Here is a 12,503-nt window from a genome sequence, read left to right as displayed (position 1 = left end):
GAGAGGGAGGAAATATTGATGCGGGTGGAAAAGTTGATTCTTAATCATTAATATTTTTTAGTTAAGGTCTTAATCTTTTAGTTAAGACATTAACCTTCTTAAAGTTATTATTTTATCTTGAAATTGGGATTTTTAATTTTTGAGTAATTTAAAATCAAAATACTTACTTCAAAATAGCATAACTTTTGAATGATAATTCTGATTTGGGAAATTTGAAGTGCAATGCTGAGCTTGTGACCAGCGGGAGGATTTGGAATCACTAGACTACCAAAAATTGGATAAACCATTAGATGTTCCTTTGCACATTTTGACTGAAACACTAGGGCAACATGGTGAAAACATATAATGTATAACATAAACATCTAAATATGTGTTCGACATATGTAAGTCTTTCCCAATAGGGTTCAACAATCACAATGCATTTTGACAGGATTTGAATCATTTCTTTTTTTGTATTAAGCTGATTTGAACTGGGTATAGCTTAGATGTTTACAAATTTACTATATCATTACATCAATGGAATTTTGATAACAATAAAATAATGATTTAATATCACTTATAAATAAATAAAAAATTCAATATAAATGTTTCTTTCTTTACAGATCGGTAACCATTCTTCACCAAAAAAAGAAGTTGCGAGTCTAATAAGACCACAAATAAAAGACCTCCGAGACAAATATCTTAAATGATATAATATAAATTTAATTATTAAAAAGAATTAATGAATTAAATTGAACAAATGGCAATTCTGACCACAAGTAATTTGGTCTCCATCTGATAACCCGACCTAACGAAAGAATTAATAAGTTTGATCTGTTACAACTTTTTAACCTGTAACAATATGCACTCCTCAACTTTGTAGAATGTTAATGATTTTTGTGGCTTTTTGCTGCTAATGGACTCCCTGCTTCAATGAATCTCCATGTTAGTGTTGAGCTTCTGCTCATTTAGAGCAGCTAGAATATAAATGTAAGACCTTGCATTTGTCACCACATAACAAATGGGAACAATTCCTTTCCTGGTAAAAATAAGCAAACTTCAAGTCATCCTCTTATTTCAACATCATCTTGTGTGTCTTTGTGTAGTTTTTCCTTTGAATTTTTGTTGGAATTGTTGTGAGAATGGTGAGAAGGGGAGGGCGTATCTGAAATCTCACGGTCATCTTGCTCTCCTTCACTTTCACTCTTGTCAAGAAAATCAGATGAAGAATTTTGTCTATTTGAGAAATCTTCTTTCCTTTGCTTCATATTCTTTCTAAGCTTCTTCTTTGCTCTATGCTGCCACTTCTTCAAAGAATCAGCTACGTTTTCATCAAATATGGTTGTTCTCATATTACTCCCCATCTGTAATCACAAATCTCATATTTTATTTTTGACAATAGAATTGAAGAAATATAAAATATAATATATCTACGTATATCCTTATTTAGGTCTGAAATACATACCTGTGTAACAAGAGCATAGAGAGGAAGAGTTACATAGCTACACAATATTTGAGCTCCCAATCTAATCATTGACAATACAATTTGGAATTAGGGTTTTCTTTCCAATAGAAGAACATTAGTTATTGCCTCTTTCCAATATAATGTTTTCTTCAAGAAGATAATTGCATCTTAGATAGGGATTCAAATGGTTAAGTAAACTTACCCTGTGCTTATTTTGAGTATAGTACCTTGCACCTTTGTATTGAAGCAAGAACTTAATCCATACTCATACTGCATCAATCAAATTATATGAATATTACTTAATTTGTTTAAGGCATGGAAATTTTTCTAAAAGGACTTAGGTATATAAAAACTTCTTCCTTACCCATGTCCAAACGAAAAAAGCAATCTGGAAAGCAGTCTGCAAAAGAATGTTGTACAAATTGAAACTTGTGAAGCATGGAGAGATGAAACTTGAAAGAAAGAAGGTTAAACCATTAGAAAAAGTCTCTAACCTCAAATAGGGTAAAATGAACGAGATAAAGTATCAACCGAGGTCTAGCAAACCAGAAAAATTGATCATTGGGCTTCACCACTGGAGCTCCTTGCACTACAGAGCTCCTATTTTGGATATCCAATGCCATTTTAGTTATAATAACTTGCAACTTCGCTCCCACTGCCAAAAGAATCTGTAAAGTAGAAATATTTAGCACTTATAAAACAATATTTCTTACCATTGTAAATAGGTCTTCCAATGAAAGATTTGATGCTACAATTTTTTCATGATGTTAATATTTATTCTATGATAACTCTAGATTAAGTAGGTAATAAAAGCTAATATAAATGTTTAGAAATTGATAGAAAACAATATAATTTTTTCAATAGAGATTGATTATAAAATCATCTAAATGCTTGTTTATTATATTCTTTTTGTTATTTTACAAAAGAATCAAGGAAGTGAAGTCAAGTAGATTTATTACTTACAATCAATGGAATGAATGATAACCAGTAAAGTGTAAAATTCCCTACAAAATTTCATACCCATTAGCCATTTAAACATTTAGAAATAAGAAACACAAATAAATGGAATGTCAATTAGATTTACCATGCTGGCTAAGAAGGAGAAATAAGATGGCAAAAAACCATAGAAGTGGACTGCAAAAAAATATATATATATCCATTAAAAAGCGATTAAATTTTAAATTTCATGTAATGAGATTGATAATTCAAATATATTGCCACCATTATCAAAATAAAATCCATGAACACACCTGATTGATACAACAGTACTAAAGTCTTCACCTAGAGATCTCTTTAAATATTTTTGAAAATCAAAAGCAGTATGTGGAGAAAAGTGAGCCTGCAATCATAAGTGTTTCCAATATTATGACAGTCTCTCATCAAATGTACCATGTAAATTATAAGTATGGTTTAAGAAGTTATACAAGTATGAAGCCATGGCGCAGTGTTAAGTAATCCACTTTGGGCACTGATCTGAAAAATTGTCTAAAGAAACATACCTGCAAAATAAGAGCCAATATTTTATGTAACATTGTCATCTAGATGAGTATACATTAAAAAGGAAGGAAATCTTTTGAATTATTAGTTTTACTTACAATCCAAGTCATAATTGTTGTTGTGGACCAGAAGCTCACATGCCTCCTTCCAAAGGTTGTTTCACGAGTAAATCTGAACCTTGAAGGATCTATAATACCAGAATTACATAATGAATTATATTTTCAAATCTAAAATAAATAATTGGTTTCCCAGTATTAATTATATGTAATCTAAATAGTTGATGTGTGTTTTAATTTATAAATTTGTTAAATCAAATATTAATAGTTTATCTCGCCAAATATTTCTATGAAATGGTTCTTTTTACCAAATGAATTTAGTGAAATAAGTAATTACAATTTATTCAAAATTTTCATGTTAATAATGAATTTAATAAATGTTAAGGTCAAATCACTACAAATGAATACAATATTAGAGAACTAAATTTAATGGGGATGGTTGAGGGTTGGTTTTCTTATTTGTGCACTATATATACACATAATATAATGAAGATTGATATACCAAAGATCTTCATGTATAAATATTCCTCACTTAGCGCATATGACACCAAAAAACAAATATTCCCAAGGGGAAAACCTCCAGAAGAAAAATGATGGAACATTTGACAAAGACATTTGAACTCTTGTTTCAAAGGAGAAAGTCATTATGTCAATGTCACTGGATTTTGTTTCTTTTTCATAGGATCTTTCTTATTGAGAGGGCAAGGTTTTGTTTATGGAATCTCTTGGGTCAGCTTAGACTAAAAGTCAATATTCAACAACAAATTAAACATTAAAACTTATGTTCTTCCGATTGTTTGGGCTAAAGGCCCTTCTTTTATCATTCGACATGTTTGGGATACGAAGATGGACACTATACACTTGCGGTGAAAAATTCTTCATTCTCTTCATGAGACTATTTTGACTAGATGTGATTTGATTGGAGTGGTGGATCCTACATATGTTATTTGCAACCATATTGTTCTACTATTCTAGGAGTGCTCTAGGGAATTTGGATCATAGTAGCAATAGAAGAGACAAACATTTTTTTGAAGGATCAATCAAGAGATGGTCCCCATAGTTCTAATGATGTTTAGTTTTTTTTAATTTATTTTTTAAATATTTATAAGAACTTTCATTCAAATAATTCAATCCTCGCAAGACTTCATAACTTTATATTATTGTCCTTATTGAAAATTGTTCTTATTTTATAACTCTTTTATGATTGAATAAATTTATTTTTAAAATAATAAATAATAAATAAAATATATATTATATTTAACTAATTTAAAAGCACATCTTGGTAAACAAATTAAAAGTATTAAACTAACCAATAAACAATTCTCTCTTCGCCTCCTCCTCCCATGCTTTCCATTTCTTCATCTGCACAAATCACAAAGGCTTCTCATTAATCTTCACCACTTTACACCTTATATTAATATATTTTTGCATATATATCAACAACATGAAGAAGAGTTTGAATGACTCATACTTTTGCCCATCCCAGCGTCATGGTCACAACGCAGGACAAAACATGAAAAATGGCCAAAATGAAAATGAAGATATGCAGTTGATGGAGCCCGTCTTGTGATATGAGAGGAACCTTCCCCTGCATCAATAATACAAAACAATTCATATCTTTTCTGTATAACACCAAATAAATTTTGCCTCTTTATAATATAATTATAAACTTTTCAGTTCACGATCAGATCCTATTTTCTATCTTTTGATCAGATCAGGTTAAAAATATCATATTTTTAAAATTACCATTTTAAAAAATCATATTGTGTGATATTATAATTCAAATTTAAAAATAAGAAGATTGATAAGCATAATCTTTTAAACAGATCTTGTTTTCTTTTGATTATATAGTGTGAAAGTATTTTCTTATCAATATTCGAGATCACATTTTATGATTCGTCATCAATATGAACAGCGAGAAAAAATAATTAATAATAAATTATCTAAATTCAGACACAATTAAATCGATTTTTTATATTAGATTTTGATTTCTTCATTTAAATCAAATGAATATTTTTTAATCAATATTTCAGATCATATTCTATGATTCATTTCCAAATAAAGTTCCAAAAACATGAATTGATAGAAAAAAAAAAATAGTGAAAAAAATATCAAATTTCGAAACAACAAAATCTACAATCCTTTTATATGAATTGTAAGCATAACTTCTTCCATTAAATATTGTTTTCTTCAATGAAATCATGTAAACATTTTCTAATAAAATTTTAGAATCATATTCTATTTAATCCATCATCAAAATGAATTGTTAGCAAAACAAATTTGACATATCCAAGAACAAGAAAATTTGGGTTTTTGAATGATTCAAATCCAAGAACAATGAAATTTAAAATTTAAAACTACTTTTTCTGGATTTCATATAAACTTTTGTTCTTTCATGACAACTCTATTATTCCTCATCAATCAATATTAACTGTTAGGACAAAAAATAGATCAAAAACGTTGATTGAAAAGATTTAATCTGAAAAACAAGAAGATCTAGTACCACTCTGTATGAATAATAAGTAAAAATTCCTACTTGATCAGCACAATGACCGGTAACAATCTCATCTGTGGCCAAGGTACGCCTTAATGGTGTTTCTGAAGGTATGAAGAGAAGTTTCCGATGTTGGCCAAGTGATGAAAACTTTTCAGTAGTGTGAAGAGAGAAGATCTTGTTTGAACAGGGAAGAAATGATTCTCCCAATCTCTTTGATATACAAATCTTTGAAAGTGGCGTCTGCCCAACTGTGAGAAGCAGGGACAGAAATCCCAGAAGCATCAATTCTGCATACAAGCCAGATCATAAGTCAAGCTTTTCTAATTTCTTTGTCAAAAGTGATTATTGGCTGAGATTAATTATTATGGAAACAATTTATTCACCTCCTTTGATCCTTTCCAATGCTTCTCCCATTGCTCTCTTTCGGTGTTTCTTGAGCCACTGCATTCAAATCACACAAAAACAAATCCATTCATTCCAATCAGAATAATCCTATAGAACACAATAATATTGTTGTACAAATCAGTTGTTAAAAAATTAAAAACCAATATCAACCAAATAATAGAATTGCATTTAACAAAATATAGAGTATGCTCATTATAGACACAACCTATATGACTTAGTTCTGGGTCTTGTTTCGGACACCAATCAATGAATTGTATTCATATGCGTTTTGGGCTTTTTGTAATTACTATATTTTCGATCTAGGAATCTCTAAGACAAGATTCATTAGTATCAGACAATGATGGGAATTTTTCCTTTCTGATTCTTTTCTCGAGAGCTTTTTTGAAACGGTCATTATTAATATAAATGTAACGTTTTGCCAAAAAAAAATATCCAATATTATAATTTACTCGTCTTAAAAATAAGATAACTAGTATACACTATAAACATTTTTTTTTAAAAAATGTTCAAAACAACGAAACCAAAGATAAGCTAAGTGGAGAAGGGTAAGGGTACCTTAGAAATGAAATGTATAACTTGTTCAATTAAGATTGAAATGAGCACAAAGCCAAGGCAAACAATGGCCACAGCCCATGTGGGAGTGTTTTCTAAAGAACGAGTATCTGCATTGCTCCCACCTGCCATGATCAAATAGTTGCTCTTCTTGTCCTCCATTTTTTCCCTTTGGGTTTGCCTTCTTATACTTACACAACTGAAGAAGACGTTACTTATGTGGATCGTGGAATTTATAATTTCAATGTACGTCAATATGCGGTTTCAATTTTCGTTGATAAAGTCAAACAAAGTTTCTGTCACATGACATGATGTGTAACGAAATCTGCCGAAATGACATTACATGATCTTACATCGATAGCGAAATAATAGTTTCTATGTATCAACTGATGGCAACTTTGACGGTTAAAAATCAGAGTAATAATAAAAAAAGATCTTGTATGCCATTATTTGTTACTTTGAGAATTTAAAAGCAAATTTAATAAGATTTACATCTTGTATGCATTCTTTGTTATTTTGAGAATTTAAAAGCAAATTTAATAAGATTTACATCTTGTATGCTATTCTTTGTTACTTTGAAAATTTAAAAGTCAATTTAATAAGATTTTGTAAATCTTATGTATAGATCCTATGTAATAGGTCGTTTCAATTGAGACAATTATTTGCATAGAAGTTTCTTAAGATATTTGATTGTCTCTTTTTTAATATTTTGTTTATGTATAAATAAAGATGATCTATGTTGGCCTTTTGGTCTTTCTCTCTTATAGTGTCATTAGAGGTAGCTAGCTTTAGTATATATTGTAAATATTTTATTAAAGTTAATATAATTAAAAAGATAATTAAAATTTTGATGAATAGTTCATTTCTATTAATATAAATATAAAGTAATATATTCATCAAAAAGGGGGTCGAGGGACACAAGGTCACTCTGCGAGAGTTCAAACGATCAGAGGTCAAACACTTATCTGTTCATCAAAAAAGCATAGAGAGTAACCCTCAAACTGCAAGAGCAATGTCAGCCAAGGGTGGAGGATCACAATCTTCATGGCCTCATATAGTAGCGAGGTTGGTAGGGGCTTTAGGAGGAGCCCACCCATAAGTGGCATCATCATTTTTCTCTTTATCTATATCTCCCTCTGACTTAAGAGGCGAGATTGCCAAGTCCAGCTAGGGGAAAGACCAATGAGGATCTGGATTGGAAGAATGTCATGCAGCATGAGCAATGAAACCATGTCTCAGGGGAGGAGAAATTGAGTGCCAGTGACCTCCAAAACCACCATTGGGTGAGCGACAAGGAGGCTGTGACTGGGGGGTGTGGGAGTGGTAGGCTGACGAGTTGCAGCCCCACCAACAACCACGAGGATGTTGGGAGGTTGTTATCTCTGTCCCCTCTAAGTGAAGGTATTGTTCAACATAAACCAATGGAAATTTTTTACATGTGCTTAACTGCCTCCTATGGATCCTTGTCTTTGGCTATTGTAATGTTCATTGACAGCTCGAGCTTTTGGTGTAATGGCAATGGTGATTCCAACAAGTGGTATCAGAGTGTTGGGTTATGAGTTCAAATCCCTTAGGTCATGTTGAGAGGTTGGTGCCTCCATCCCCTCTAAGTGAAGGTAATGTTCAGCATAGACTGATGGATTTGTGACATGTTCTTAACCGCCTCCAGTGGATCCTTGTCTCTGGTTATTGTAATGTTCATTGATAGCTCAAGTTCTTGGTATAACAGCAATGGCGATTCCAATAGGGGAGGCGTATGATCTCTAGAAATAGAATTAGATAGCACCTTGACCACTGTACGGGGAGCATTCCCGCAATGAGCTAAGAGCTACTGCAAGTGGGCCACCTCCAAAGCCACTTTATTAGTTTGTACTTGAATTTGTATACATTATTGCACATGCAAAATTTAGTATGCATAGAAACATTTATATCAAGAAAGATGTGAGAAAACACAACATTTCTCTCCTACCATAGAGTGAATTAAATCTCCATTCTGAAAGCATGCCAAGTTTTAGATTACTCATGGGGGAGCCTTGGTGAATCCCCCAACAAGATCATATGCCAAGGAAAAGCTTCTGGATGGAAAGGCTTGAAAAAGTCATGAATCCAGTGCCAATATCGTTGGGCACATTTGCAAACCGAGAAAATATGCAGAAACGTATTAGGTTGCCCACAAAAAGGGCATCTAGGGTCTAGGCACTCAAATATTGGAGTCGAGGGCCCAAAGGCAACCCTTGGAAAAGGACACACTACTTGAATATTATGCAATCTTCGTCTCAGTAATAGCTTTCCACATAGTGGTGAAACTTTGGCTCTAAGTCTTCTAAGAAGAATGCAAATGCCAACGTTGGTTGAGCACATCCACCATAGGTGGGTGAGGAACTAACCAGTGATAACCCAACTTGGGTTAATAACTAGTCATAGGAGTGGTAGGATACCACTTCCAATCCTTCCACCAAGGTTTGACAAACTAAATACCCAACTTATGTAACAGATGTTGGGGCATCGTAGAAACTACAAGATCAAATATCTGTCAATATGGACAAGAAAGACAGAACTGTACCTGCATATCTTCACACAAGTGAAGGCTTCCAGTGGTTCTAGAAAAAAGATCTTTAGGAGTCCTAATGCCAAGTTTGGAAAAAAGTAGTGCATTGGTCCCCTAAATGTTTTCCAAAAGGATCCCTTGAACAACAAATAAGGGAAACTACCACAAATGATGTTAGTTCATAGAGAGGTCATCTCTGAACCCATCTCCAACTCAATGAATCGAAGGCTTAATGATTTCCAAGGCTTTCCAAATGCTTTTAGCAGCAAAGGTTTTGAACTAGTGAAGGAGTGACCAAAAGGGTTTGAAAACCAATCTTCTTCTGGGAAAGTCAATTGACTGGAAAGCTTGAAGAGATATAGTACCACAAAAGGAGTTTCCAGGCTTCATTGCCTATGAGGGTATGAATGACCCACTTGGCACACAAGGAAGTACCCTGCTTCTGGGTAGAAAGTAGGCCAAGGCCCCCTGACTCCTTAGGTAGACAACAAAAACCTCATGCCACTCTGTGGAAACCATAATGGGAGAGATCTGAAGTCCAAAGAAAGTCATGCAAAAAGATCTCAAGCTTGAGGTAGAAGGCCTTTGAAGGCACCCAACTAGATGAATAATAAACATGAGTGGAAGCCAACACTTTGGAGAAAATCCAAAAATTTCTAGCCAACAAAAGTGGTTTATTAATCTAGTACTTTAGCTTCTTCTCAATCCTAGCCAAGACCGCATTCCAAGGTTATGCCAAGAAAAAAAAACACTTCCCCATGTTGAATCCAATTCCATTAGAACTAGGCAAACCAGGAGTGACGGACAAGAAGGATTGTCTGTAACACAGAGTCTTGTGTCACTAAATAGGTAAGCCGAAGAATAGGCAAAAAGAATCTAGCAAGCACTATAAAAGCATTGGCAATATTTTCCACCTCCTCAAGGAGAGTGAAAAGGAATCATTAGCAAAGTACCTATTGACCAACTTCTTAGAGGAATCAGGAAGAGTAATGCCCAGCACCTACCTCACTAATATGGCATAAGGAAGCAAGTAACCAAACCCTTTAAAGGCCAACACATACAAGGAAGATGCAAGAGGACACCCTTGGTGAATAGACCTGAAGATCCCAAAAGTCTATAATTGACACCCATTAATGGTGATGCCCACAGAGGCATCCCCAAAAAAGTACTTCATTGACTAAAGAGAAATTAGGCCAAACCCCAAAATCTATAACATAACCTGGATAAAGGGCCATTCAATACAGTCATAAGTTTTGGCAAAATCAATTTTCAGGAATAAGGCTTTTTGTTTGGATTGATGGGCCCATTCCATGTTGCAATGATCTTATCCAAAATATAGCTACATTTAATAAAGCTAGACTACTTAGGATGCACAATCTGTAGCAATAATAGTCAGATCTTAAGGGAGAGGGCCTTGGTGATGATCTTGTAGGAGACATTAAGGAGGGTTATGGGTTTCCAATTGCAAATATCCTCGAGGTCACCAGATTTAAGTATGAAATTAATATTACAATTATGCTCCCTAGTGATTGCGACTAGAAGGCTTTAAGATAGACTTTGTGCAAATCAGGGCCAATAGCGTCCCAAAAAAATTTATAGAATTCAAAGGAAAATCCATCATACCTATGATATTTTTCATTCTTCATAGAGAAGACAACCTCTTTAAGATCAAAAAGCGTAAGCATTTTCTCATAAAAATCATGTTGCTCAAACGCAAGCTTTTTAGGGGTAACTAAAATGCAAGTTTGCAAGGCTTTCTCTCACGTAGTGGAATTTCCCTATGCAATGAAAACCTTCTCGTTGTGACACACAAAATCTTAGAGAATATTTGGAAGCTCACATAGAGTATGTTGACCTTCCTTGATTCTCTTAATGCCCACTGAAGAGTGGCAAGCTTGGAGAGCATTAAAAAACTCTGTTGAAGCTTGAACACAAACCTCCAAGCAGTGGAGATGAGCCTTAATCTTATCTCTGGGAGTAGTATAGCTATCTCCAACTTTCTTCTAGTAACGAAGGGTGGTGAGCTGGATTTATAGATCTGTATTGAAAGGGTTCATGGCAAGGGCTTTAGAGGTGGTATAGAGATCTTTAATGGTAGCCTCATAATATCTCTGGCAGTACTTGGCTAACTCTCTACCATAAATGCAAAGAAACCTCATAGTGTGGTTGATGGTAGCATTCCATCATTAAATCCACCCAACTTGTGTATTGGGTCAAGGTTCAATATTTTAAATATGTAAGATATGATAAGAGGTAGAAGCATGAGCCAATAAAGATGTGTTTAGAAAAATTTGCATCTTACAAGTATGAGGGTGAGCTATTTGCCAAACGATGGATAAGAAGATGGGAAAATGGTCAGAAAAAGTCACATCCGACAATAAAGTGACAAGTAATTTCCTATCTTCAAAGAATGAAAAGAAATATTAAGGTGTGATCATGGTACAATCAAACCTTTTTAAAACCTTGTCAGATCTAGCTCAAAAGTTAAACTAGTTATGCCAAACCCCACCAAGAAAGTGGTAGTTAGTATTTGGCTAAAAAAGGCCCAATTTATTGCGCATGTAAAACCAAACTTCTCTCTCACCAGTTGACCATAGAAAAGGAGAAATAGCTTCTTTTTTTGTAGCCATCTCAACCATGTTGAAATCCCTACATAAAACCCCAAGTGGTAGGTGGCAGATGATCTGCCATCCAACGCCATAGGTGTGAACAATCAACCACATCATTGGGAGCATAAACACTAGAATTACCAAAGGAATGATTCTGAAGAGATGGAAAAATCCAAATCATTCTCTGCATGGGATAAGAAGAGTAACAACACCACCTTGATCAACCTTATGTTGGGAAGAAAATAGGTCACTTTCTGACCAAATCACATGATAAGTTGAGTTCAGAAGAAACCCAACAATTTTGACCTCTTGAAGGCAAAGGAAATCCAAGTTACTAAGCCTATGTCTGGTATCATGAATTTAAAGTATTTTCAAGGGATGTTTGTTAGCCCCTACACATTCTGTGATAGAAAATTTAGCATGGAAAAGCTTGCATGTCATCCTCATCCCTAAGAGAGGAGAAACTATTATGCAAAAATGTGTTGGAAGAGTCAAGAGAGGGCTTTCTAATGGAGATGATCCTCCTTTTCTCCTTGCCATCTAAATGATCACTTATGTTATCTAGGTTGAAAGAACACTAAAGGATCTATGTAGAAATGATGGAAGCCATTTGTGATGCACATGCCTAGATGGCCTGAGGTTCTAAACTAATAGAGTTCATTATCCCCGAAGACTCAAGGTTTGAAATAGGTGGTGACATAAGAAAAGGAACTAGAAAAACTAGCAATGTTATGCTAGAGGCAGCCTGACCATTATTCTAGGAAGGACATGCTTTATAAGCAGTGTTTCTTTTACCCTTCTTGACAACAATAGTCCATTTATCTCTTTTTGTAGCCTCAATAGGCTTAGCATCTTTGGTTGGTTTCTTGTTGCGCTCAAGCAAGGGACAATCCCT

The 12,503-nt window shown here is 33.9% G+C and overlaps 1 protein-coding gene across 1 annotated transcript; it reads right to left on the bottom strand.

The window, feature by feature from the left end:
* Window positions 1-1,043: 1,043 nt before the first annotated feature.
* LOC149536743 (MLO-like protein 6) lies at window positions 1,044-6,583 on the bottom strand. The gene is made up of 15 exons (XM_089806338.1): window positions 6,455-6,583; window positions 5,878-5,935; window positions 5,534-5,781; window positions 4,469-4,585; window positions 4,308-4,359; window positions 3,040-3,128; window positions 2,869-2,943; window positions 2,695-2,783; window positions 2,529-2,578; window positions 2,408-2,448; window positions 1,939-2,112; window positions 1,809-1,844; window positions 1,647-1,714; window positions 1,445-1,505; window positions 1,044-1,343 (listed from the first exon to the last, which is right to left on the bottom strand). The coding sequence occupies exons 1-15, from the start codon at window positions 6,581-6,583 to the stop codon at window positions 1,044-1,046; spliced, it is 1,587 nt and encodes a 528-aa protein (XP_089662464.1).
* Between the last annotated feature and the right edge of the window lie 5,920 nt (window positions 6,584-12,503).

The sequence above is a fragment of the Cupressus sempervirens genome, chromosome 10 (assembly GCF_028749045.1).
Source record: "Cupressus sempervirens isolate cs-2001-9-10 chromosome 10, ASM2874904v1, whole genome shotgun sequence".
Classification (NCBI taxonomy): domain Eukaryota; kingdom Viridiplantae; phylum Streptophyta; class Pinopsida; order Cupressales; family Cupressaceae; genus Cupressus; species Cupressus sempervirens.
This window is presented reverse-complemented; position numbering and strand designations above follow the sequence as displayed.

Coding starts and splice junctions, on each gene's coding strand:
- LOC149536743 (XM_089806338.1), bottom strand. CDS start 6,583: ATGGCAGGTGGGAGCAATGCAGATACTCGTTCTTTAGAAAACACTCCC. Junction 2,113..2,407: donor TATCATTCATTCCATTGATT/GTAAGTAATAAA, acceptor TCTACTTTACAG/ATTCTTTTGGCAGTGGGAGC. Junction 1,715..1,808: donor CTTTTTTCGTTTGGACATGG/GTAAGGAAGAAG, acceptor TGATTGATGCAG/TATGAGTATGGATTAAGTTC.